The 26,424-nt window shown below is 41.0% G+C and overlaps 1 protein-coding gene across 1 annotated transcript in view; it reads left to right on the top strand.

Moving 5' to 3' along the window:
* Nucleotides 1–26,424, top strand: part of EIF2AK2 (eukaryotic translation initiation factor 2 alpha kinase 2) — a 517,665-nt gene that overhangs the window by 136,891 nt on the left and 354,350 nt on the right. Inside the window, exon 6 of the mRNA XM_053712508.1 lies at nt 8,582–8,667. Within this exon, the coding sequence (XP_053568483.1) occupies nt 8,582–8,667 (86 nt within the window). The remainder of the gene's footprint in view (nt 1–8,581; nt 8,668–26,424) is intronic.

Here is a 26,424-nt window from a genome sequence, read left to right as displayed (position 1 = left end):
GATGCGGTCATTGATACCTTGATTCAGGCACGTAAGCCTGTTATTAGAAAAATTTACCATAAGATATGGCGTAAATATCTTTATTGGTGTGAACTCATGGAGTAAGATTAGGATTCCTAGGATTTTGTCTTTTCTCCAAGAAGGATTGGAGAAGGGGTTATCAGCAAGTTCCTTAAAGGGACAGATTTCTGATTTATCTATTTTGTTACCCAAACGTCTGGCAGATATTCCGGATGTTCAGTCCTTTTGTCAGGCTCTGACTAGGATCAGGCCTGTGTTTAGACCTATTGCTCCTCCTTGGAGTTTGAATTTAGTTCTTAAGGTTCTTCAAGGGGTTCCGTTTGAACCTATGCATTCCATAGATATTAAGTTGTTATCTTGGAAAGTTTTATTTTTAGTTGCTATTTCTTCTGCTCGCAGCGTTTCTGAGCTTTTGGCTCTACAATGTGATTCTCCTTACCTTATTTTTCATTCCGATAAGGTAGTGTTACGTACTAAACCTGGTTTTCTTCCTAAGGTTGTTTCCAACAAGAATACTATTCAGGAAATGATTGTTCCTTCATTGTGTCCCAATCCTTCTTCTAAGAAGGAACGTCTGTTACATAACTTGGACGTGGTCCGTGCCTTGAAGTTTTACTTGCAGGCGACTAAAGAATTTCGTCAATCATCATTATTTGTTGTTTTTTCCGGTAAACATAGGGGTCAGAAAGCTACGGCTACCTCTTTCTTTTTGGCTGAAGAGTATCATCCGTTTTGCATATGAGACTGCTGGGCAGCAGCCTCCTGAAAGAATTACGGCTCATTCTACTAGGGCTGTGGCTTCCTCATGGGCATTTAAAAATGATGCTTCTGTTGAACAGATTTGCAAGGCTGCAACTTGGTCTTCTCTTCACACTTTTTCCAAATTTTACAAATTTGATACTTTTGCCTCGTCCGAGGCTGTTTTTGGGAGAAAAGTTCTTCAAGCAGTGGTGCCTTCCATTTAGGTTCTTGTCTTGTCCCTCCCTTTCATCCGTGTCCTGTAGCTTTGGTATTGTATCCCATAAATAAGGATGAAATCCGTGGACTCGTCATATCTTGTAAAAGAAAAGGAAATTTATGCTTACCTGATAAATTTATTTCCTTTTCCTTTCTTTTCCTAACTTCGGTCATATGACTGGAGTGGGAGGGAAGGGAGGAGCTATATATACAGCTCTGCTGTGGTGCTCTTTGCTTCCTCCTGCTGACCAGGAGGCAATATCCCATAAGTAAAGATGAAATCCGTGGACTCGTCATATCGTAAAAGAAATACATTTATCAGGTAAGCATAAATTTCCTTTTTTATATATATATATATTTCCAAAACCAAACCAGCACATACTTACATTTTTTGAGCATAAATCAACAGAATCTCAGCACAAACTAATGGTATATTTGTTTTAAAAATGTATTAATGGGGAGTGCAAAATGGGTGGAGTTTGATCATATATAATGCGTAATATCTCCAAAACAAAACTGGCACTAATGTTAATTTTGGAAGCACAAATCAACAGAAACCTAGCAAAAATGAATGGTATATTTTTATTCACATTTTAAAAACATCGATGATGGGTTACATCATTTTCACGGACAAAAAACAGTTATAACTAAAAAAAACAACAAAGCCGCACAAATAAAAATGTTAACGGCATAAACCGGCACAAACACAGCACTATCCAACCAATCCAGTTTTATGTGTTTTGACTGTTGTAGGGGTGGCTGAGTGACCTTCATTTAATCGTTAATAAATCAAAAAAGTAATAAGATAGAACCGAGATTTAAACAGCACAAACCAGCACAAACTCAGCATTAACTAACCAGCCCGGTTTCATGTCTTTTGGCTGTTGTAGGGGGGGCTGAGTGACCCTTAAAATAATGTCAGGCAGATTCTCATCAGAATAGAGCGGATACTACAAGTAATGGAGGTTATCAGAATAGACACAATGAGGGAGGGGAGGTGTCACACCAAGGGAATAGGGTGTATTTTGGGAGTGGAACATATCCCTCCCAGAATAGTCCTGAACATCACCAAAAGATGGGATCTAGGTGCAAGACCAAAGTTGAACACCCAGAAAACAAATTATAATAATAAAAATACAAATACAAATTTAAAAGAAAATAAAGGACTAAATATTGCTAATAAGAAGGAACAGAAAGATATTGGTGGATATTTTCCTTTGAGAAAAGAACAAGTACAGGATCGTTTTTAGGCCATCCACCAGGGAACTCAAACCTGGAAGGGAATCTGAACCCAAAAAGGGTATAGAGTACGAAGAAGAGGATGCAGTGGAGGGGTGGTATGTAGAGCCAAAAAACAAAAAAGGGAAAGAAAGACACTACTAAAAGCACACAAACAAAAAAATGTTAACATCTTGCAGAAGAATTTAACTAAAGATGAGGAAACTGTGTTGAGTAATGATTTTGAGCTGTATGTAAGACACCAAAAAACGTATTAGAAAATTAACCCTTGCTAGACATTTTAAATTGAAGAACAAACCGATAAAGAGTAATGACGTAACAGGAGAGGGGGACGGATCTATAGTCATCTTAGAGAGTCTGGAAGCTGAGGAAAACACTGAAGAGGGGGGGGTGGGTGGATACAGCCCTAATTAATATTTTTCAAGAGTTCGAGAATGAAGCTAAAAACATACCTATGAATCATAGCTCATTAAAGAGGAATTCGTCATTCTTTCCTGTACAGTTGAAAGGGAATTGTATTCCTGTGTTTGAATCATTATTGGAAAAGGAGATGAGAGATATCTGTTCCAAGGATAGAAAGATAAATAAATACAATGGGAATCTATCTCTGGCTGAACAAATGACCCTAAAGAAACTTTTGTGAGGATATGGACATAGTTGTCCTCAGTGGCGATAAAGGAGGAGGTATTGTGGTACAGGGAAAACCTGATTATGTAAAGGATGCGCACCGCTTATTAGGGGATAAAGAGACCTTCCAGGCTCTGGATATCAATCCAACAAAAAATTACTTGAACGAATATGATGAATTGATTAGATTTGGAAAAACATGCTCAGTTCTGACAAATGCAGAGTTTAGATATTTGGTGGTTAAGAATCCTGTTCTACCGATTTTTCTATTACCTACCAAAAATTCATAAGGGTTTGATGAACCCCCCGGGTAGGCCGATAGTTTGGTGGTGAGACCTCCTATTCCCGACACTATCAGAATATCATAAGGGGTTGATGAACCCCCCGGGTAGGCCGATAGTTTGGTGGTGAGACCTCCTATTCCTGACACTATCAGAATATGTTGATCATATTCTGAAGCGTATGGTACCGTACTTACGATCGTATGTGAGAAATATTTGACACATACTAGAGATCAAAAAAGGGATGTGTTGGCAAGATGATTATGTCTGGGTGACAATGGACTTGCTGCAGTTAAGTACTTTGCCATGTAAAGTGGTTATATTAATTGCACTCAAATGAGGTTCTTAGAGGCATCGATGGAATTCATTTTAACTAAAAATTATTTTATGTTTGAAAATAAATATTTCCTCCAGGTAAAAGGTACCGCGATGGGCACTACATTTGCCCCAAATTTTGCAAACCTCTACATGGGATGGTGGGAGGATCGGTTTATATTCAACATGGAGAATCCATACAAAAATATCATCATCCAGTGGTATCGGTACATAGACGATGTGCTTTTAGTTTGGCAGGGTTCAGTGGATGAATTGAAGATGTTTGTAGAGTACACTAACAAGAATCTAATGAATCTACAATTCACTATGGAATGGAGTAAGGAGAAAGCTATGTTTTTAGATTTAGAAATCATACAAGAGGGGGGTGGTGTATATGCCAACTTGTACAGAAAACCCACTGATACTAATGGGTACCTACATGCCCGGAGTGGTCACCATGAAAAATGGAAAATAAATATCTCCTTAGGATAATTTCCGAGGGCCAGACATGACTGCACAAGGTATAAGGATTATCAGGCAGAAGCAGTGGTCATAACAAACAGATTTCTAGTGAAGGGGTATCCCTGTGACTTACTGGGAGAAATTCAGGATAGGGTAGGAAGGATGGATAGAAAAAAATCTAATTAGAGGTAAAGAGAAGGATAAGAACAGATCGTGCACAATATGATAGTGGAAAACACAGGCAAAAGAAAATACTATTAGTCACCAAATATAATAGAGCGTCAAGGGAAATTGAAAGAGCCATGAAAAAAACATTGGCCCATTCTAATGCAGGATCCTATCCTGAAAGAGGTTATGAGTGACAGAGGACAGGTAATTTTTAAGAGGAATGTCAATGTAAGGAATAAAATTAGTCCTAGCATGTTAAAACCTATGCAGTCCGGTAATTGGCTTGAAAAGAAATTGCAAGGCTTCTTCAAATGTGGAAGGAAAAGTTGAAAATGTTCTCATATAGACCAACCAAACCAAACATTTGGGAAAATAAAAGGAGATTGTACATATAAGATCAAGGGTCTGATGACATGCAGGACATGCTTTGTAGTCTATCTTCTCAGATGTTCATGTGATAAGATCTATATAGGTCGCACAAAACGCCCTGTGAAGGCACATTTTAATGAGCATCTGAGGAATATAGAAAGTGGTTTCGATAATCATGGTGTATCAGTACATTCTCTAGAAAAACATAATCAAGATAGCACAGGATTAACTATAGTGGCTATTGAACACGTTAAGAGTGCAATAAGGGGGGGAGATCACTTCCTACGATTGAGACAGTTGGAGACATACTGGATCCATAGATTGGGTACCATGGATCCAGTAGGTTTAAACCGCGATATAGATTTAGCAGCCTTTTTGGATCTGTAGGCTTTGTTTTTAGTTGAGTGTCTATAAATATGCTAAAGATAGAGTGTATATACTGCCCATTATTGTAGTTAATAAATCTAACTTTGGTGGGTGCAGCGTCATTGTTTATGTATAAAATCATGAATGTTAGCTATTTTTGATGAAGGGGTGTATGTGTTCTGATACCAACATCCTATATGTTGTTTATATACACTGTCCGTTTATTTAATTAGATTTTTTGGCACTTTTATTATTTTATATAATATTTCCAATATGTTCTTTTATACTTGTATAAATATATTTCACTCTTTTGTAACAGGTAGAATGCATTATCTGTGATACGAAGTGTGTACTAATACTATCTGTTCACGTATTAATTTGACACTGTGACGTTTTACTGTTGGAAAGACATTCCATAAAGAAAGGAGAAGGCGCCACATAGCGTAATTCAGCATATATATGACATAGAACAGATAGTGAATAGTATAAACTCACATGTGGTAGAGCACTATAACGTAGTGCAAACTGGACAGACCGGATCCTCAGAGTTGTCCAGTATAACTCTCCTCTGGTGTATGCAACAAAGGACTTCCAGGTGTCTCTTCACTCAAACATAAGCTCTATGAGAGATAAAACAACCGCCACATAGCATAATACTGCAAGGAGAAAAGGGAGACAAATGTTGGATAATATACATTCACTTGTGGTAAAGCACTGTTATGTAGTGCAGACTGGGCAGGCTAGAACCTCAGAGTTGTCCGGTAAACTCTCCTCAGGCTGCTGGATGCACAAGCCTATAGAATGTCTCTATGCTCACTCACAGAGGTTAAGAGTAAGAAGGCAATATTTGTGCAAAAATGTATGTAGACGTTGGTGAATTAAAAAAGGGGTAGCAAGTAACTTAAGATCAAGTGTTTAATAAACACATATAAAATACAGCGCCGCGTTTCTCAGTATAGTTACTGTTTCCTCAGGCTGATACAAACAATAATTACTTGCTACATTAAATACAGGTGGCCAACCAATCCGCTGGCAACTAGCATCACACTCCCTTCCCAGTCACATGACCTCACAGGTCATGTACATAAAATATAAATTAAAAACATGATAGGTTTAATATAAAACTCAATAAATAGTCATAATGTTAATAAAAAATGAAAAAAATTATAAAATACCTTTATTTTAAGTGGCTGCTGGAATTATATCTATTGTTGCAAATGAGGATCGTATGACCGATCTAAGAGCAAGGTACGTGTATATCACATAGTAGTGACTATCTAGTGATTGTATTTACTATAGGCACTATTTATTTCTATAAACATCCTATGTGTATTGCGATCAAAGGCATACATTTGTAAAACCATGTCTGTTCCTCGCTTGTGGGCGTGTCGAAAAGTCAAAGTGGGTGTTGTCCAAATGACCAGGTCAAAAATTCGTCATTTTAGCCTATATCCCTTGGACACACCTTCTTGTATCAAAAATGTGATGTGATTTTTGTTATTCAAGGGTCTAATGTGATAATGCAGATTGTTGATCTGTCAGTGTACATGTAAAGCCTAATTGCGCGTGTGTCTGTGTTTACATCCGGGTGGAAGTAACCAATAGAAAGTCGAGAAGTGTCAAAAGGAAAAGGGGTGAATACTAACCTGATTGGTGCATGTTCGTGATGTTGTTAAAGTGCTCAAAGTAGGACACCTATTGAGAGTTGAAATATGATATGTATATATCCAAGTAGATACAATCTAATATTAACCTGTAAACTCGATATGGGTTGGTGCATTTTTCTTGCCACAAACTGATTGCGATAATCACTGTAAGGCATAGAACTCCGGCATCATACATGTGAACATTTGTGTATAAATATAATCAGTACGATGTCAGAGGTGCACATAAAGCTCCTAAGTAATTACCCTAATGATGAATTAAAGTGGTCCATAGTTATATAATCCTAATGATTAGATACATAATTAGTTGGCTACATTAAATACAAAATTTTATCCTGGACTTGGTACAAGTTCCATTAATTATGTGAGTGGGTGAAAGAGGTGTCATATGTTTGTACAAATCAGGCTTATAATAGTGAATGGTTATGAATATTAAAACTATGTGTTGAACATCGTTTGTGCACTTTGGTGCACGTTGTTGCGCTCCATTTGTTCTGTCTTTTTAGAGCTGAGTGACCTTTGGTTACCTTTATTAAATCGCTAATAACTAAAAAAGAAACAAGATAGAATGGAGATTTAAACGGCATAAACCAGCACAAACGTAGCACTAACAACCCAGCATGTATTTTGGCTGTTGTAGGGGGACTTGGTGACCTTTATTTAATCTGTAATAACTAAAAAAACAATTGCTATTATCTTAAAATTAAAAGCAGCACAAATTGTATTTTTTGCGGCACAAAACAGCACAAACGTAGCACTAATGAAACACAGTGGACTTTTTTTTTTGTGCCGATTGTAGGTGGACCAGCTTCACACAGCCGGTCTGTCCTAGTGGAATTATCTTAAAAAGGGTCTCTGAGTGGAGAGATGTCTCCTATAGAAAGTAATAGAGCTCACTGGAAAGGGAAATTTCCTGTGTAGGGCGAAGTTAGCATCGAGCAGGGGGCGCACTTTAAAAATTAAACCCTGCATCAAAAAAATACACATTTTACTTTTTGAGTATAGCATCTTACAACCGCTTCTATTTTTATATGCTTTTTTTTTTGTTTTATTAGGGTATTAAAGAGATAATCTAATCAAAATTAAACTTTCATGATTCAGATAGAGCATGCAATTTAAAGCAACTTTCTAATTTGCTCCTATTATCAACTCTTCTTTATTTTCTTGGTATCTTCATTTGAAAAAGCAAGACTGTAAGCTTAGGAGCAGGCCCGTTTTTGCTTCAGCACCTGAGTTCTGCTTGCTGATTGTTGTCTATATGTAGCCACCAATCGGCAAACGCTACCCAGATGCTGAACCAAAAATAGGCCAGCTCCTAAGCTTTTATTCTTGCTTTTTCAAATAAAGACACCAAAAAGAACGAAGAAAAATTGATAATGGGAATAAATTTGAAAATTGCTTAAAATTGCATGCTCTATCTGAATCATGAAAGTTTAATTTTGACTAGACTATCCCTTTAAGTATTTTTGCGTATTTTGTCACAACCTCACCATTTTTTAGTTTGATAGAAAAAAATAGTGAGATCTGTAGGGCAGAATTGTTTAGATAATCACGCTTGGACTTTAAAGGAAATTTCATACACACCCATGAAAAGCCCATGTTCAGTCCATTTTACGAAGAAAACAAAAACAATTACGCTTTGTATTTTGTACTTATAAGTACAAATTTCTATATGTTTTTTATACATCCAGTGCACTTAATTTACGATTTTGCGCTGTGCATAATTAATACAATTTATTCCTGTGTAATTTACATACAAATGTAGCAGTTTGAATAAAATACGATTTTTGTTGAACAAATTTTTTCCGATTTTTAATGCACTGATTATTACACTTAACTAGTGCTTACTTTATGTGTATTTTCTGTTAAGGTGTGCTGTAAGGATGCTTCTTTTCATTTTTTCTTTTTCAGTATTTCTTATTCACTGTAACAGACCTCTTTATAATATATTAATAGCTAGATAACTGATCCCTTTAATTGGGTTTCAACAATGTATTTTATATGCATTTCAACCACTGAAAATAAATAATATATTAAAGGATAATATATTCATACTAGCATAATTATAAAGAGCCACATATATAGTTCATTTATCTTTTATCTATATTTTAGGTTTCTGCTCCTGTAGTGGCAACACCTGCACCTCAGCTACCAGAGAGACAAGCAACACATTCTGGTCCAGTTGATACACAGGCAAGGTGAGGCTAAAAATATCAAAATAAAAATGTTTTGTGTCACTTAGTAAAATTAAAGGGACACTGAACAACTTGTAATTTTCCAAAAAAAAATCTGTTGTCTTGTTATAGAATAACATCAGTCATGTCTGAACATTTGTAAACATCTAGTTTACTACAATTTTTCAGTAGCCAAACTCCACCAGGCACCTGCCTTACTTGGCGAAGCAAATCCATGCTTGAGTTTGCAGATAGCAGTGTTAGCCATGGTCTTTATTTATGTCATCATAAAGTGTATTGTTTTGCAGTTGCTATCTGGGAGTGGCTCAAAAAAGTGTATATATTGCCTGGGCAGTATGTATTGTTACAATAGCATATGTTCACATTTCTATAGTGAACATTTTATAAGTGAGGCACTAAGATAAGAATTATACTCAGTACTCACCACAATGCTGCTTATTAAGACAACATTCTGCCTATTGACATCTGCTGAAGAAATGCACATTACATCAAGCTAATCATATTCTCTCTCTTCTGCTTTAAGGTACGTGAATAGTATCCCTACTCATCTGCAACCTATTCACTGCATTTTAGTGCTCTCTCCTCTCCTGTAACTCTCTTGGTACGTGAATAGTATCCCTGCTCATCTGCAACCTATTCACGGCATTCTAGTGCTCTCTCCTCTCCTGGAACTCTCTTTTGGTACATGAATAGTATCCCTGCTCATCTGCAACCTATTCACAGCATTCCTATTAATCTCTCCTCTCCTGTAACTCACTTTTGGTACATGAATAGTATCACTGCTCATCTGCAACCTATTCACTGCATTCTAGTGCTCTCTCCTCTCCTGTAACTCTCTTTCTCCAACATAGGTGTGTCCGGTCCACGGCGTCATCCTTACTTGTGGGATATTCTCTTCCCCAACAGGAAATGGCAAAGAGCCCAGCAAAGCTGGTCACATGATCCCTCCTAGGCTCCGCCTACCCCAGTCATTCTCTTTGCCGTTGTACAGGCAACATCTCCACGGAGATGGCTTAGAGTTTTTTAGTGTTTAACTGTAGTTTTTATTATTCAATCAAGAGTTTGTTATTTTGAAATAGTGCTGGTATGTACTATTTACTCAGAAACAGAAAAGAGATGAAGATTTCTGTTTGTATGAGGAAAATGATTTTAGCAACCGTAACTAAAATCCATGGCTGTTCCACACAGGACTGTTGAGAGCAATTAACTTCAGTTGGGGGAACAGTGTGCAGTCTCTTGCTGCTTGAGGTATGACACATTCTAACAAGACGATGTAATGCTGGAAGCTGTCATTTTCCCTATGGGATCCGGTAAGCCATGTTTATTACGATGGTAAATAAGGGCTTCACAAGGGCTTATTAAGACTGTAGACTTTTCTGGGCTAAATCGATTCATTATTAACACATATTTAGCCTTGAGGAATCATTTTATCTGGGTATATTGATATTATAATATCGGCAGGCACTGTATTAGACACCTTATTTCTTAGGGGCTTTCCCAAAGCATAAGCAGAGCCTCATTTTCGCGCCGGTGTGGCGCACTTGTTTTTGAGAAGCATGGCATGCAGTCGCATGTGAGAGGAGCTCTGATACTTAGAAAAGACTTTCTGAAGGCGTCATTTGGTATCGTATTCCCCTTTGGGTTTGGTTGGGTCTCAGCAAAGCAGATACCAGGGACTGTAAAGGGGTTAAAGTGTTAAAACGGCTCCGGTTCCGTTATTTTAAGGGTTAAAGCTTCCAAATTTGGTGTGCAATTCTTTTAAGGCTTTAAGACACTGTGGTGAAAATTTGGTGAATTTTGTACAATTCCTTCATGTTTTTTCGCAATTGCAGTAATAAAGTGTGTTCAGTTTAAAATTTAAAGTGACAGTAACGGTTTTATTTTAAAACGTTTTTTGTACTTTATTATCAAGTTTATGCCTGTTTAACATGTCTGAACTACCAGATAGACTGTGTTCTGAATGTGGGGAAGCCAGAATTCCTGTTCATTTAAATAAATGTGATTTATGTGATAATGACAATGATGCCCAAGATGATTCCTCAAGTGAGGGGAGTAAGCATGGTACTGCATCATTCCCTCCTTCGTCTACACGAGTCTTGCCCACTCAGGAGGCCCCTAGTACATCTAGCGCGCCAATACTCCTTACTATGCAACAATTAACGGCTGTAATGGATAATTCTGTCAAAAACATTTTAGCCAAAATGAACCCTTGTCAGCGTAAGCGTGGCTGCTCTGTTTTAGTTACTGAAGAGCATGACGACGCTGATATTAATATCTCTGAAGGGCCCCTAACCCAATCTGAGGGGGCCAGGGAGGTTTTGTCTGAGGGAGAAATTACTGATTCAGGGAACATTTCTCAACAGGCTGAACCTGATGTAATTGCATTTAAATTTAAGTTGGAACATCTCCGCATTCTGCTTAAGGAGGTATTATCCACTCTGGATGATTGTGAAAAGTTGGTCATCCCAGAGAAACTATGTAAAATGGACAAGTTCCTAGAGGTGCCGGGGCTCCCAGAAGCTTTTCCTATACCCAAGCGGGTGGCGGACATTGTTAATAAAGAATGGGAAAGGCCCGGTATTCCTTTCGTCCCTCCCCCCATATTTAAAAAATTGTTTCCTATGGTCGACCCCAGAAAGGACTTATGGCAGACAGTCCCCAAGGTCGAGGGAGCGGTTTCTACTTTAAACAAACGCACCACTATACCCATAGAGGATAGTTGTGCTTTCAAAGATCCTATGGATAAAAAATTAGAAGGTTTGCTTAAAAAGATGTTTGTTCAGCAGGGTTACCTTCTACAACCAATTTCATGCATTGTCCCTGTCACTACAGCCGCATGTTTCTGGTTTGATGAGCTGATAAAGGCGCTCGATAGTGATTCTCCTCCTTATGAGGAGATTATGGACAGAATCAATGCTCTCAAATTGGCTAATTCTTTCACCCTAGACGCCACTTTGCAATTGGCTAGGTTAGCGGCTAAGAATTCTGGGTTCGCTATTGTGGCGCGCAGAGCGCTTTGGTTGAAATCTTGGTCGGCTGATGCGTCTTCCAAGAACAAGCTACTAAACATTCCTTTCAAGGGGAAAACGCTGTTTGGCCCTGACTTGAAAGAGATTATCTCTGATATCACTGGGGGTAAGGGCCACGCCCTTCCTCAGGATCGGCCTTTCAAGGCGAAAAATAGACCTAATTTTCGTCCCTTTCGTAAAAACGGACCAGCCCAAAGTGCTACGTCCTCTAAGCAAGAGGGTAATACTTCTCAAGCCAAGCCAGCTTGGAGACCAATGCAAGGCTGGAATAAGGGAAAGCAGGCCAAGAAACCTGCCACTGCTACCAAGACAGCATGAAATATTGGCCCCCGATCCGGGACCGGATCTGGTGGGGGGCAGACTCTCTCTCTTCGCTCAGGCTTGGGCAAGAGATGTTCTGGATCCTTGGGCGCTAGAAATAGTCTCCCAGGGTTATCTTCTGGAATTCAAGGGACTTCCCCCAAGGGGGAGGTTCCACAGGTCTCAGTTGTCTTCAGACCACATAAAAAGACAGGCGTTCTTACATTGTGTAGAAGACCTGTTAAAAATGGGAGTGATTCATCCTGTTCCACTAAGAGAACAAGGGATAGGGTTCTACTCCAATCTGTTCATAGTTCCCAAAAAAGAGGGAACGTTCAGACCAATCTTAGATCTCAAGATCTTAAACAAGTTTCTCAAGGTTCCATCGTTCAAGATGGAAACCATTCGAACTATTCTTCCTTCCATCCAGGAAGGTCAATTCATGACCACGGTGGATTTAAAGGATGCGTATCTACATATTCCTATCCACAAGGAACATCATCGGTTCCTAAGGTTCGCATTCCTGGACAAACATTACCAGTTCGTGGCGCTTCCTTTCGGATTAGCCACTGCTCCAAGGATTTTCACAAAGGTACTAGGGTCCCTTCTAGCGGTGCTAAGACCAAGGGGCATTGCAGTAGTACCTTACCTGGACGACATTCTGATTCAAGCGTCGTCCCTTCCTCAAGCAAAGGCTCACACGGACATCGTCCTGGCCTTTCTCAGATCTCACGGCTGGAAAGTGAACGTGGAAAAGAGTTCTCTATCCCCGTCAACAAGGGTTCCCTTCTTGGGAACAATTATAGACTCCTTAGAAATGAGGATCTTTCTAACAGAGGCCAGAAAAACAAAACTTCTAGACTCTTGTCGGATACTTCATTCCGTTCCTCTTCCTTCCATAGCTCAGTGCATGGAAGTGATCGGGTTGATGGTAGCGGCAATGGACATAGTTCCTTTTGCGCGCATTCATCTAAGACCATTACAACTGTGCATGCTCAGTCAGTGGAATGGGGACTATACAGACTTGTCTCCGAAGATACAAGTAAATCAGAGGACCAGAGACTCACTCCGTTGGTGGCTGTCCCTGGACAATCTGTCACAAGGGATGACGTTCCGCAGACCAGAGTGGGTCATTGTCACGACCGACGCCAGTCTGATGGGCTGGGGCGCGGTCTGGGGATCCCTGAAAGCTCAGGGTCTTTGGTCTCGGGAAGAATCTCTTCTACCGATAAATATTCTGGAGCTGAGAGCGATATTCAATGCTCTCAAGGCTTGGCCTCAGCTAGCGAGGACCAAGTTCATACGGTTTCAATCAGACAACATGACGACTGTTGCGTACATCAACCATCAGGGGGGAACAAGGAGTTCCCTAGCGATGGAAGAAGTGACCAAAATCATTCTATGGGCGGAGTCTCACTCCTGCCACCTGTCTGCTATCCACATCCCAGGAGTGGAAAATTGGGAAGCGGATTTTCTGAGTCGTCAGACATTGCATCCGGGGGAGTGGGAACTCCATCCGGAAATCTTTGCCCAAGTCACCCAGCGGTGGGGCATTCCAGACATGGATCTAATGGCCTCTCGTCAGAACTGCAAAGTTCCTCGCTACGGGTCCAGATCCAGGGATCCCAAGGCGGCTCTAGTGGATGCACTAGTAGCACCTTGGACCTTCAAACTAGCTTATGTGTTCCCGCCGTTTCCTCTCATCCCCAGGCTGGTAGCCAGGATCAATCAGGAGAGGGCGTCGGTGATCTTGATAGCTCCTGCGTGGCCACGCAGGACTTGGTATGCAGATCTGGTGAATATGTCATCGGCTCCACCCTGGAAGCTACCTTTGAGACGAGACCTTCTTGTTCAGGGTCCGTTCGAACATCCGAATCTGGTTTCACTCCAGCTGACTGCTTGGAGATTGAACGCTTGATTCTATCGAAGCGAGGATTCTCAGATTCTGTTATTGATACTCTTGTTCAGGCCAGAAAGCCTGTAACTAGAAAGATTTACCACAAGATTTGGAAAAAATATATCTGTTGGTGTGAATCTAAAGGATTCCCTTGGGACAAGGTTAAGATTCCTAAGATTTTATCCTTCCTTCAAGACGGATTAGAAAAAGGGTTATCTGCAAGTTCCCTGAAGGGACAGATTTCTGCCTTGTCTGTGTTACTTCACAAAAAGCTGGCAGCTGTGCCAGATGTTCAAGCTTTTGTTCAGGCTCTGGTTAGAATTAAGCCTGTTTACAAACCTTTGACTCCTCCTTGGAGTCTCAATTTAGTTCTTTCAGTTCTTCAGGGGGTTCCGTTTGAACCCTTACATTCCGTTGATATTAAGTTATTATCTTGGAAAGTTTTGTTTTTAGTTGCAATTTCTTCTGCTAGAAGAGTTTCAGAATTATCTGCTCTGCAGTGTTCTCCTCCTTATCTGGTGTTCCATGCAGATAAGGTGGTTTTACGTACTAAACCTGGTTTTCTTCCAAAAGTTGTTTCTAACAAAAACATTAACCAGGAGATTATCGTACCTTCTCTGTGTCCGAAACCAGTTTCAAAGAAGGAACGTTTGTTGCACAATTTGGATGTTGTTCGCGCTCTAAAATTCTATTTAGATGCTACAAAGGATTTTAGACAAACATCTTCCTTGTTTGTTGTTTACTCCGGTAAAAGGAGAGGTCAAAAAGCAACTTCTACCTCTCTCTCCTTTTGGATTAAAAGCATCATCAGATTGGCTTACGAGACTGCAGGACGGCAGCCTCCCGAAAGAATCACAGCTCATTCCACTAGGGCTGTGGCTTCCACATGGGCCTTCAAGAACGAGGCTTCTGTTGATCAGATATGTAGGGCAGCGACTTGGTCTTCACTGCACACTTTTACCAAATTTTACAAGTTTGATACTTTTGCTTCTTCTGAGGCTATTTTTGGGAGAAAGGTTTTGCAAGCCGTGGTGCCTTCCATTTAGGTGACCTGATTTGCTCCCTCCCTTCATCCGTGTCCTAAAGCTTTGGTATTGGTTCCCACAAGTAAGGATGACGCCGTGGACCGGACACACCTATGTTGGAGAAAACAGAATTTATGTTTACCTGATAAATTACTTTCTCCAACGGTGTGTCCGGTCCACGGCCCGCCCTGGTTTTTTTAATCAGGTCTGATATTTTATTTTCTTTAACTACAGTCACCACGGTACCATATGATTTCTCCTATGCAAATATTCCTCCTTAACGTCGGTCGAATGACTGGGGTAGGCGGAGCCTAGGAGGGATCATGTGACCAGCTTTGCTGGGCTCTTTGCCATTTCCTGTTGGGGAAGAGAATATCCCACAAGTAAGGATGACGCCGTGGACCGGACACACCGTTGGAGAAAGTAATTTATCAGGTAAACATAAATTCTGTTTTTTGTACGTGAATAGTATCCCTGCTCATATGCAACCTATTCACTGCATTCTAGTGCTCTCTCCTCTCCTGTAACTCTCTTTTGGTACGTAAATAGTATTCCTGCTCATCTGCAACCTATTCACTGCATTCTGGTGCTCTCTCCTCTCCTGTAACTCTCTTTTGGTACATGAATAGTATCCCTGCTCATCTGCAACCTATTCACTGCATTCCTAGTGCTCTCTCTTCTCCTGTAACTCTCTTTTGGTATGTGTATATGTATATTGAGCAAATTATTTTAGGTTTTAATTTAGTCCTGCATTTATTGTAATGTTATACCAATGTCTTACTTCTACTGTTTTGTTAATTGCTATGTGATGTCAAAACCTTATCAATACCTGCTATTCTTCTTAAATGTATAGCTGTTATATACCATAAAAAATAAATAATGTAATGCTCACTTCAAAGTAATAAACTTATAGTGCAACCTAGAAAGAGAATGTTTGTATAAATATACTAAAAGAAAGTAGATTACACAAATACGTGCAGTCTAAAAGTCTAGGTAAACTAGCACATATAAGATAATAATTAATGAAAGAAAACCAGATGCATATAAAAAGTGCAAAAAATTACTTCATAATGTTTAATAGTTAATACAATAGAAAACAACAATAAAACACCCATACAAACACACACACACACACAACATGGGGGTCCCCCCTAAAGTAGTCAAGGCAAGATATAATTAGATTAATATCTGTAAGTGGTGCACCACTAAGCAAGTCCCAAAGTTGCAAGTTGAGAATACCAGACAAGCATAGCCAAGCAATGAAAGCGTTAATGCATAAATGTTTTAGACAGATGCAAAGAAAAGACGTCATGCAATAGGCAAGCGGTTGTGCACATTAGCTCCACAAACAAACGGAAGTTCTTACAGTAATGTATCTTGACTTTTATCAAGTAAACAACCCTCAGTGCATTTTGACAAGATGGCACACTTTTGTAGCATAAATGTATATTCAATGTTCCAAGAACAGACGTGCCATATGTGCTGCAGATCAACACAGCCCAACCGCATCCAGCGGTATATCTGGGGAAAAGTTATACTTATCAGCATGTAGTCAGCATCAAGCACTGTTCCATAGGTCACCGAGGGACAAGAAGATGATGAGGGGATCTCCCAAGAGTATTATGTAGCTAAAGACCAACGCGTCCCTGTGCGCGTTTCACTCCGCTCTCGTGGTCGCTCGGAGCTTCTTCCGGGTTCTGACGTCACTCCATGTAAAGTGGCTCTTTTATTGGATGAAAAGGACACCTGACTCAGGGCGTTGCCAATACTTTCAAAACGCCCGTCCATAGGTGCAAGAGAACAACTCCTTTTCAATCAGCCATTCTCATTGGAAGTCTTTTAAGCAAGCAAAATATTAGCAATTCCATAACGGAATAGTAACAGCTGTTTAGGTGGATGTCAGAAAAATAAGGTAACATATGAACAAACAATCACTACACCATTCATACTAAATCTTTAAATATCATAATGTTACTTAATATCTACAATCAGCTAAAGCAAACAGGAACAATTTATTAAATAAAGATTGGCTTTAGTTTCACTTCATCATAAAGTATTAACTCACAGACTGCTGAAAACCCACAACAGATTGGCAAATATGCCAAAATAAGTGGCTTAAAGTTATTAATCAAAAAAGAAGAGTGTCAGTTCAAAAGATGCAAACTCCAATTTTTCATGGAAGGGCTTTTAAGAATGATTGTTCCCATTCACAGGGAACATATCCAATTCCTACAGTTTGCTTTCTGGACAAACATTTCCAGTTGTTGCTCTTCCCTTTGGCCTTGCTGCAGCTCCTCAAATCTTTTCTAAGGTTTTAGGGGCCCTTTTGGCGGTGGCCAGATCTCAGGGAATCGCCGTGGCGGCTTATCTGGGCGAAATCTTGTTTAAAGCACCATCTTTTCAGTTAGCAAAATCTCATTCAGAGATGTTGTTGTCTATTCTTCGTTCCCTCTGGTGGAAATTGAATCTTGAAAAGATTTCCCTAGTGTCAGACACCAGGGTGTGTTTGTCAGGAATAAATGTAGATTCTCTGTCCATAAAGTTTTTTCTGACAGAGGTCAGAAAATCCAATCTTATGGCTTCTTGCCTTTTCACTTCAGTCCTCTACCTGTCCATTTGTGGCTCAGTGTATGGAAGTAATTGGTCTGATGGTTGTTTCCATGGACATCTTTCTTTTTGCTCGGTTCCATCTGAGACCCCTACAGTCATGTAGGCTTAGACAATGGAACAGAGACCTCTCGGAACTATCAGTAGGCAGAGTCTCATGATTGTCTCCTCTCTGCCATTCACATCCCAGGGTTGGACAACTGGGAAGCGGATTTTCTGAATAGTAAGAGTTTTTATCCTGTTGGGTGGACTCTCCACTCAGAGATTTTCAAAAAGATAACTCCCAGGTGGGGGGTTCCAGAGTTGGATCTGATGACGTCACGTCTGAATGGCAAGCTTCCAAAGTACGGTTCAAGATCAAGAGATCCTCAAGCCGCTCTGATAGACGCTCTGGCGGTGCCTTGGAACTTCCGTCTGGCGTTCCTGTCCCCCCCCCCCCCCCATTTGCCCTGCATCCTCAAGTCATTGCTTGTATCAAACAGGATAGGACTTCTGTGATTCTAATAGCTCCTGCCTGGCCTTGCAGGATCTGGTTCGGATCTGGTGAAGATGTCATCTCTTCCTCCTTGGAGGTTGCCTCTGAGGAGGGACCTTCTACTTCAGGGTCCCTTCCTTCACCCAAATCTAGATTCTTTGAAGCTGACTGCTTGGAGATTGAATGCCTAGTCTTGGCTAGGTGAGGGTTTTCTGAGAAAGTTATTGATACTATGCTTCAGGCTTGTAAGCCAGTTACTCGTAAGATTTGCCATAAGGTAAGGCGTAAATACCTGTATTGGTGTGAATTGAAGAATTTCTCTTGGAGTCGAGTGAGGGTTCCTCACATTCTTTCCTTTCTTCAGGAGGGCCTGGAGAAAGGTTTTGTCAGTCAGTACTCTGAAGGGTCAGATTTCTGCACTGTATATTCTTTTGCACAAACATCTGGCAGATCTACCAGATGTTCAATATTTTGTTCAGGCCTTGGTCAGAATCAGGCCTGTGTTTAAACCTATTGCTCCCCCCTGGAGCCTTAACCTTGTTCTTACAGTTTTGCAGCAGGCTCCGTTTGAGCCTATGCATTTGGTTGATATTAAGTTGTTATCATGGAAAGTTTTATTTCTACTTGCTATTTCGTCTGCTCGCAGAGGTTATGAACTTTCGGCTCTGCAGTGTGATTCCCCTTACCTTATTTTTCATACGGATAAGGCGGCCCTTTGTACTAAATTGGAATTTCTTCCCAAGGTGGTATCGGATCGCAACATCAATCAAGAAATTGTTGTTCCTTTTTGTCCGAATCCTCCTTCTCAGAAGGGACGTCACACAACCTGGATGTTGTGCGTGTTTTAAATTTTTATCTACAAGCATCTAAATATTTTTGGCAGTTTTCTGCCATGTTCGTTGTTTTCGCTGGAAAGCATAAGGGTCAGAAGGCTACTACTTCTACTCTTTCTCTCTGGTTGAGAAGTGTTATCAGATTAGCATATGAGACTGCTGGACAACAGTCTCCTGAGAGAATTACGGCTCATTCCACTAGGGCTGTCTCTTCTTCTTGGACTTTCAAAAATGAAGCATCTGTGGAGCAAATCTGCAAGGCGCACACTTTGTCCTAATTGCATACTTTTTACAAATTCTACACATTTGATACTTTTGCCTCGGCTGAGGCTTCTTTTGTGAGTTCTTCAAGCGGTGGTGCTTTTTGTTTAGGTCCGCCCGTCTTGTTCTCCCTCCCTTTCATTCTGTGTCCTCTAACTTGGGTATTGGTTCCCACTAGTAATTGGAATGAATTCATGGACTCTCCATGCCATAGGAAAGAAAAATTTATACTTGCCTGATAAATGTATTTCTTTCTAGGCATGGAGAGTCCACGACCCGCCCTTATTTACATTTAAGACGGCAAATGTTTGGTATAAACCTCAGTCACCTCTATACCTTTGTCTTATCTTCATTTTCCATTTTCTTTCGGCCGAATGACTGGGGATTATGGGTAAGGGAAGTGACACTTAACAGCTCTGCTGGGGTACTCTTTGCCTCCTCCTGCTGGCTAGGAGTTGAATATCCCACTAGTAAGTGGAATGAATTTGTGAACTCTCCATGCCCGAAAGAAAGAAATTTATCAGGTAAACATAAATTTAGTTTTTCATTCCTTTCGTAACTTCAAGGAACAGAAGCCTTCCTCCTCCTCTTCCAAGCTGGAGCAATACAGGACCTCATGGAGGTCCAGCCAGCCTTGGAATAAGGAGAAGCAAGCCAAGAAGCCTACCGCTGACTCTAAATAAGCATGAAGGGACCGCCCCCGATCCAGTCTTGGATCAAGTGGGGGGGCAGGCTTTCCCGGTTTCAGCAGGCTTAGATACGCAATGTTCCAGACCCTTGGGCCGTGGACATAGTATCCCAGGGGTACAGAATAGGATTCAAGGGTTGTCCCCCCAGGGGCAGATTTATCCTGTCAAGGTTATCTGCGAACCAGGTAAAGAGAGAGGCCTTCTTAAATTGCGTAAAGGACCTGTCTTCCCTTGGAGTGATTGCTCTGGTTCCAGTAGAGGAACAGGGTCAAGGATTCTATTCAAATCTCTTTGTGGTTCCCAAAAAGGTGGGGCCTTTCGTCCCATCCTAGACTTAGGCCTAGATTTGGAGTTCGGCGGTAAAAGGGCTGTTAACGCTCCGCGGGCTTTTTTCTGGCCGCACCATAAAATTAACTCTGGTATCGAGAGTTCAAACAAATGCTGCGTTAGGCTCCAAAAAAGGAGCGTAGAGCATTTTTACCGCAAATGCAACTCTCGATACCAGAGTTGCTTACGGACGCGGCCGGCCTCAAAAACGTGCTCGTGCACGATTCCCCCATAGGAAACAATGGGGCTGTTTGAGCTGAAAAAAAACCTAACACCTGCAAAAAAGCAGCGTTCAGCTCCTAACGCAGCCCCATTGTTTCCTATGGGGAAACACTTCCTACGTCTGCACCTAACACTCTAACATGTACCCCGAGTCTAAACACCCCTAACCTTACACTTATTAACCCCTAATCTGCCGCCCCCCGCTATCGCTGACCCCTGCATATTTTTTTAAACCCCTAATCTGCCGCTCCGTAAACCGCCGCCACCTACGTTATCCCTATGTACCCCTAATCTGCTACCCCTAACACCGCCGACCCCTATATTATATTTATTAACCCCTAACCTGCCCCCCACAACGTCGCCGACACCTGCCTACACTTATTAACCCCTAATCTGCCGAGCGGACCTGAGCGCTACTATAATAAAGTTATTAACCCCTAATCCGCCTCACTAACCCTATCATAAATAGTATTAACCCCTAATCTGCCCTCCCTAACATCGCCGACACCTAACTTCAATTATTAACCCCTAATCTGCCGACCGGAGCTCACCGCTATTCTAATAAATGTATTAACCCCTAAAGCTAAGTCTAACCCTAACACTAACACCCCCCTAAGTTAAATATAATTTAAATCTAACAAAATAAATTAACTCTTATTAAATAAATTATTCCTATTTAAAGCTAAATACTTACCTGTAAAATAAATCCTAATATAGCTACAATATAAATTATAATTATATTATAGCTATTTTAGGATTAATATTTATTTTACAGGCAACTTTGTAATTATTTTAACCAGGTACAATAGCTATTAAATAGTTAAGAACTATTTAATAGTTACCTAGTTAAAATAATAACAAATTTACCTGTAAAATAAATCCTAACCTAAGTTATAATTAAACCTAACACTACCCTATCAATAAAATAATTAAATAAACTACCTACAATTACCTACAATTAACCTAACACTACACTATCAATAAATTAATTAAACACGATTCCTACAAATAAATACAATTAAATAAACTAGCTAAAGTACAAAAAATAAAAAAGAACTAAGTTACAAAAAATAAAAAAATATTTACAAACATAAGAAAAATATTACAACAATTTTAAACTAATTACACCTACTCTAAGCCCCCTAATAAAATAACAAAGCCCCCCAAAATAAAAAATTCCCTACCCTATTCTAAATTAAAAAAGTTACAAGCTCTTTTACCTTACCAGCCCTGAACAGGGCCCTTTGCGGGGCATGCCCCAAGAATTTCAGCTCTTTTGCCTGTAAAAAAAAACATACAATACCCCCCCCCCAACATTACAACCCACCACCCACATACCCCTAATCTAACCCAAACCCCCTTAAAGAAACCTAACACTAAGCCCCTGAAGATCTTCCTACCTTGTCTTCACCATACCAGGTTCACCGATCCGTCCTGGCTCCAACATCTTCATCCAACCCAAGCGGGGGTTGGCGATCCATAATCCGGTCCAGAAGAGGCTCCAAAGTCTTCCTCCTATCCGGCAAGAAGAGGACATCCGGACCGGCAAACATCTTCTCCAAGCGGCATCTTCGATCTTCTTCCATCCGGAGCGAAGCGGCAGGATCCTGAAGACATCCAGCGCGGAACATCCATCCGGACCGACGACTGAACGACGAATGACTGTTCCTTTAAGGGACGTCATCCAAGATGGCGTCCCTCGAATTCCGATTGGCTGATAGGATTCTATCAGCCAATCGGAATTAAGGTAGGAATTTTCTGATTGGCTGATGGAATCAGCCAATCAGAATCTAGTTCAATCCGATTGGCCGATCCAATCAGCCAATCAGATTGAGCTCGCATTCTATTGGCTGATCGGAACAGCCAATAGAATGCGAGCTCAATCTGATTGGCTGATTGGATCAGCCAATCGGATTGAACTTGATTCTGATTGGCTGATTCCATCAGCCAATCAGAAAATTCCTACCTTAATTCCGATTGGCTGATAGAATCCTATCAGCCAATCGGAATTCGAGGGACGCCATCTTGGATGACGTCCCTTAAAGGAACAGTCATTCGTCGTTCAGTCGTCGGTCCGGATGGATGTTCCGCGCTGGATGTCTTCAGGATCCTGCCGCTTCGCTCCGGATGGAAGAAGATCGAAGATGCCGCTTGGAGAAGATGTTTGCCGGTCCGAATGTCCTCTTCTTGCCGGATAGGAGGAAGACTTTGGAGCCTCTTCTGGACCGGATTATGGATCGCCAACCCCCGCTTGGGTTGGATGAAGATGTTGGAGCCAGGACGGATCGGTGAACCTGGTATGGTGAAGACAAGGTAGGAAGATCTTTAGGGGCTTAGTGTTAGGTTTCTTTAAGGGGGTTTGGGTTAGATTAGGGGTATGTGGGTGGTGGGTTGTAATGTTGGGGGGGGGTATTGTATGTTTTTTTTTACAGGCAAAAGAGCTGAAATTCTTGGGGCATGCCCCGCAAAGGGCCCTGTTCAGGGCTGGTAAGGTAAAAGAGCTTGTAACTTTTTTAATTTAGAATAGGGTAGGGAATTTTTTATTTTGGGGGGCTTTGTTATTTTATTAGGGGGCTTAGAGTAGGTGTAATTAGTTTAAAATTGTTGTAATATTTTTCTTATGTTTGTAAATATTTTTTTATTTTTTGTAACTTAGTTCTTTTTTATTTTTTGTACTTTAGCTAGTTTATTTAATTGTATTTATTTGTAGGAATTGTGTTTAATTAATTTATTGATAGTGTAGTGTTAGGTTAATTGTAGGTAATTGTAGGTAGTTTAATTATTTTATTGATAGGGTAGTGTTAGGTTTAATTATAACTTAGGTTAGGATTTATTTTACAGGTAAATTTGTTATTATTTTAACTAGGTAACTATTAAATAGTTCTTAACTATTTAATAGCTATTGTACCTGGTTAAAATAATTACAAAGTTGCCTGTAAAATAAATATTAATCCTAAAATAGCTATAATATAATTATAATTTATATTGTAGCTATATTAGGATTTATTTTACAGGTAAGTATTTAGCTTTAAATAGGAATAATTTATTTAATAAGAGTTAATTTATTTTGTTAGATTTAAATTATATTTAACTTAGGGGGGTGTTAGTGTTAGGGTTAGACTTAGCTTTAGGGGTTAATACATTTATTAGAATAGCGGTGAGCTCCGGCCGGCAGATTAGGGGTTAATAATTGAAGTTAGGTGTCGGCGATGTTAGGGAGGGCAGATTAGGGGTTAATACTATTTATGATAGGGTTAGTGAGGCGGATTAGGGGTTAATACATTTATTATAGTAGCGCTCAGGTCCGCTCGGCAGATTAGGGGTTAATAAGTGTAGGCAGGTGTCGGCGACGTTGAGGGGGGCAGATTAGGGGTTAATAAATATAATATAGGGGTCGGCGATGTTAGGGGCAGCAGATTAGGGGTACATAGGGATAACGTAGGTGGCGGCGATTTGCGGTCGGAAGATTAGGGGTTAATTATTTTAAGTAGCTGGCGGCGACGTTGTGGGGGGCAAGTTAGGGGTTAATAAATGTAATACAGGGGTCGGCGGGGTTAGGGGCAGCAGATTAGGGGTACATAAATATAACGTAGGTGGCGGTCGGCAGATTAGGGGTTAAAAATTTTAATCGAGTGGCGGCGGTGTGGGGGGACCTCGGTTTAGGGGTACATAGGTAGTTTATGGGTGTTAGTGTACTTTAGGGTACAGTAGTTAAGAGCTTTATGAACCGGCGTTAGCCCAGAAAGCTCTTAACTCCTGCTATTTTCAGGCGGCTGGAATCTCTTCGTTAGAGCTCTAACGCTCACTTCGGAAACGACTCTAAATACCGGCGTTAGAAAGATCCCATTGAAAAGATAGGCTACGCAAATGGCGTAGGGGGATCTGCGGTATGGAAAAGTCGCGGCTGAAAAGTGAGCGTTAGACCCTTTAATCACTGACTCCAAATACCAGCGGGCGGCCAAAACCAGCGTTAGGAGCCTCTAACGCTGGTTTTGACGGCTACCGCCGAACTCCAAATCTAGGCCTTAGTGTCTAAACAAATTCCTCAAGGTTCCGTCTTTCAAAATGGAAACTATTCGTTCTATTCTTCCCTTGGTCCAAGAGGGTCAGTTCATGACGACTATAGATCTGATGGACGCCTATCTTTATGTTCCTATTCACAGGGAACATCACCAGTTTCTGAGGTTTGCATTTCTGGACAATCATTTTCAGTTTTTTGCCCTTCCTTTTGGCCTTGCTACGGCTCCTCGAATCTTTACAAAGGTTCTGAGGGCCCTTCTGGCGGTGGTCAGATCCCAGGGAATAGCGGTGGCACATTACCTGGATGACATCTTAGTTCAAGCGTCTTCTTTTCATCTAGCAAAATCTCATACAGAGATGTTGTTGTCTATTCTACATTCCCACGGGTGGAAAGTGAATCTGGAAAAGAGTTCCCTAATACCAGATACCAGGTTGTGTTTCTTGGGAACAATTATAGACTCTCTATCCATGAAGATTTCCATCTAAAGGGGAGGAGAGTCCACGGCTTCATTCATTACTTGTTTTAATTAAGAACCTGGCCACCAGGAGGGGGCAAAGACACCCCAGCCATTGGCTTAAATACCTCCCCCCCTTCCCCCATCCCCCAGTCATTCTTTACCTTTCATCATAGGAGGTTGGCAGAGAAGTGTTGGAAGATTCGGAGTAGTCTCTTATGGAGGGTACTACTCTACGAAATGGGACTGGAGTTTTAAGTAGTCCTGTCAGCCTCTCAGTGAGAGCCTTGGTGAAAGTTAGAGTCCAGAGATGCAGGGAGAGTCTTTCTGCGAAACCATCCCGACTCACATTAACAGCTCCATAAGCAATCAGCGTTGACGAGTTTTGCTGCCTGCTTCCTACACTCAAGTCCATGTCAGGAGCGATGCTACTACATTGTCGCACTTGAGAGGCCTTGTTCCTGTTCCACGGCGTAGATTCTGGTAAGATTGTTTCATTTTTATATACATAATGATAACGCAAGAAGACAGGGTCACAGTGTGATACCTTTTTATCTTTATAGAATCAAGGGTTAATATTCCTGGAATGGGGATTATTGAACAGGGGGGGTTTATACGTAATGTTATTTATTGTGTCATTGCTGCAATATGTGTGAGATGAGGCTCTGGCAATTTTGGACTACAGCTGTCATTTTTGGGAGTTACTTACGCGGCTGATTTGGCACGTTTTTTTCTCCCTAGTGCAGGGGCGGTCCTGCGAGGCACTCCATGTGACCGGGTGGGGCCCCTTCAACTTCCTCTTCTTCTCCGGCGGTTGCAAGAGACCAAGCACTTTTTTTTCCTGTGGTCCGGGTCTAAGGAGGTGGTGAGTGCCCCGGCCATTGGAGGTATAAAGGTGCCATTTATATAGTATATCTAGTCCATAATAAAGACATAAGCTATGGAGGACTCTGACGCGTTGGAGAGTACTCCCTCTTTAACAAAGTCTAATACCTGTGTTTATTGTGAGGAGGTTCTGGTAGATCCGCATGCTCAACTCTGTTCTACATGCCTTGATAAGAAGATTACTACATCTAGAAAGAATAAGATGTTTAGTACGACTGAGCCGTCCAACTCTGAGGGTTCTTCATCCCGTGAGGTGTGTTCCCTACATTCATCTCTGATTACACATGCAGCTCCCCAGGGCACGACTAATCCTCCTGAGGGAGAGGACCGCTGGCTGTCGTGTCTTGCGGATCAACTTCAAACGGCGGTGTCTGTGGTGATTAGTGCCTTACCACATTCTGCTAAGCGCAAGCGTAGGGTAAAACCTTGCGGCCCGGCCAAGGGGTCATGCACTATGATGGATATCTCAGAAAGATTATCCGCTGAAGAGGACAACTCCGACTCTTCGGAGGACGTTCCTTCTGGGTCGGAGTCCGTGTCATCTAAACCTCCAGCTGCGGAGGAAACAGACTTTAGGTTTAGGGTGGAAAATGTACACTTCCTATTGAAGCAAGTGCTTGCTATGTTGGAGGTTCCGGGAACCGAAACTACCGGAGGAACCTTAGATTCCTAAACTTGATAAAGTATATGAGGACAGGGTGGTGCCTCAGACTTTCCCGGTTCCTGTTAAGATGG

Source organism: Bombina bombina, chromosome 4, assembly GCF_027579735.1.
Source record: "Bombina bombina isolate aBomBom1 chromosome 4, aBomBom1.pri, whole genome shotgun sequence".
Classification (NCBI taxonomy): Eukaryota; Metazoa; Chordata; class Amphibia; order Anura; family Bombinatoridae; genus Bombina; species Bombina bombina.
This window is presented reverse-complemented; position numbering and strand designations above follow the sequence as displayed.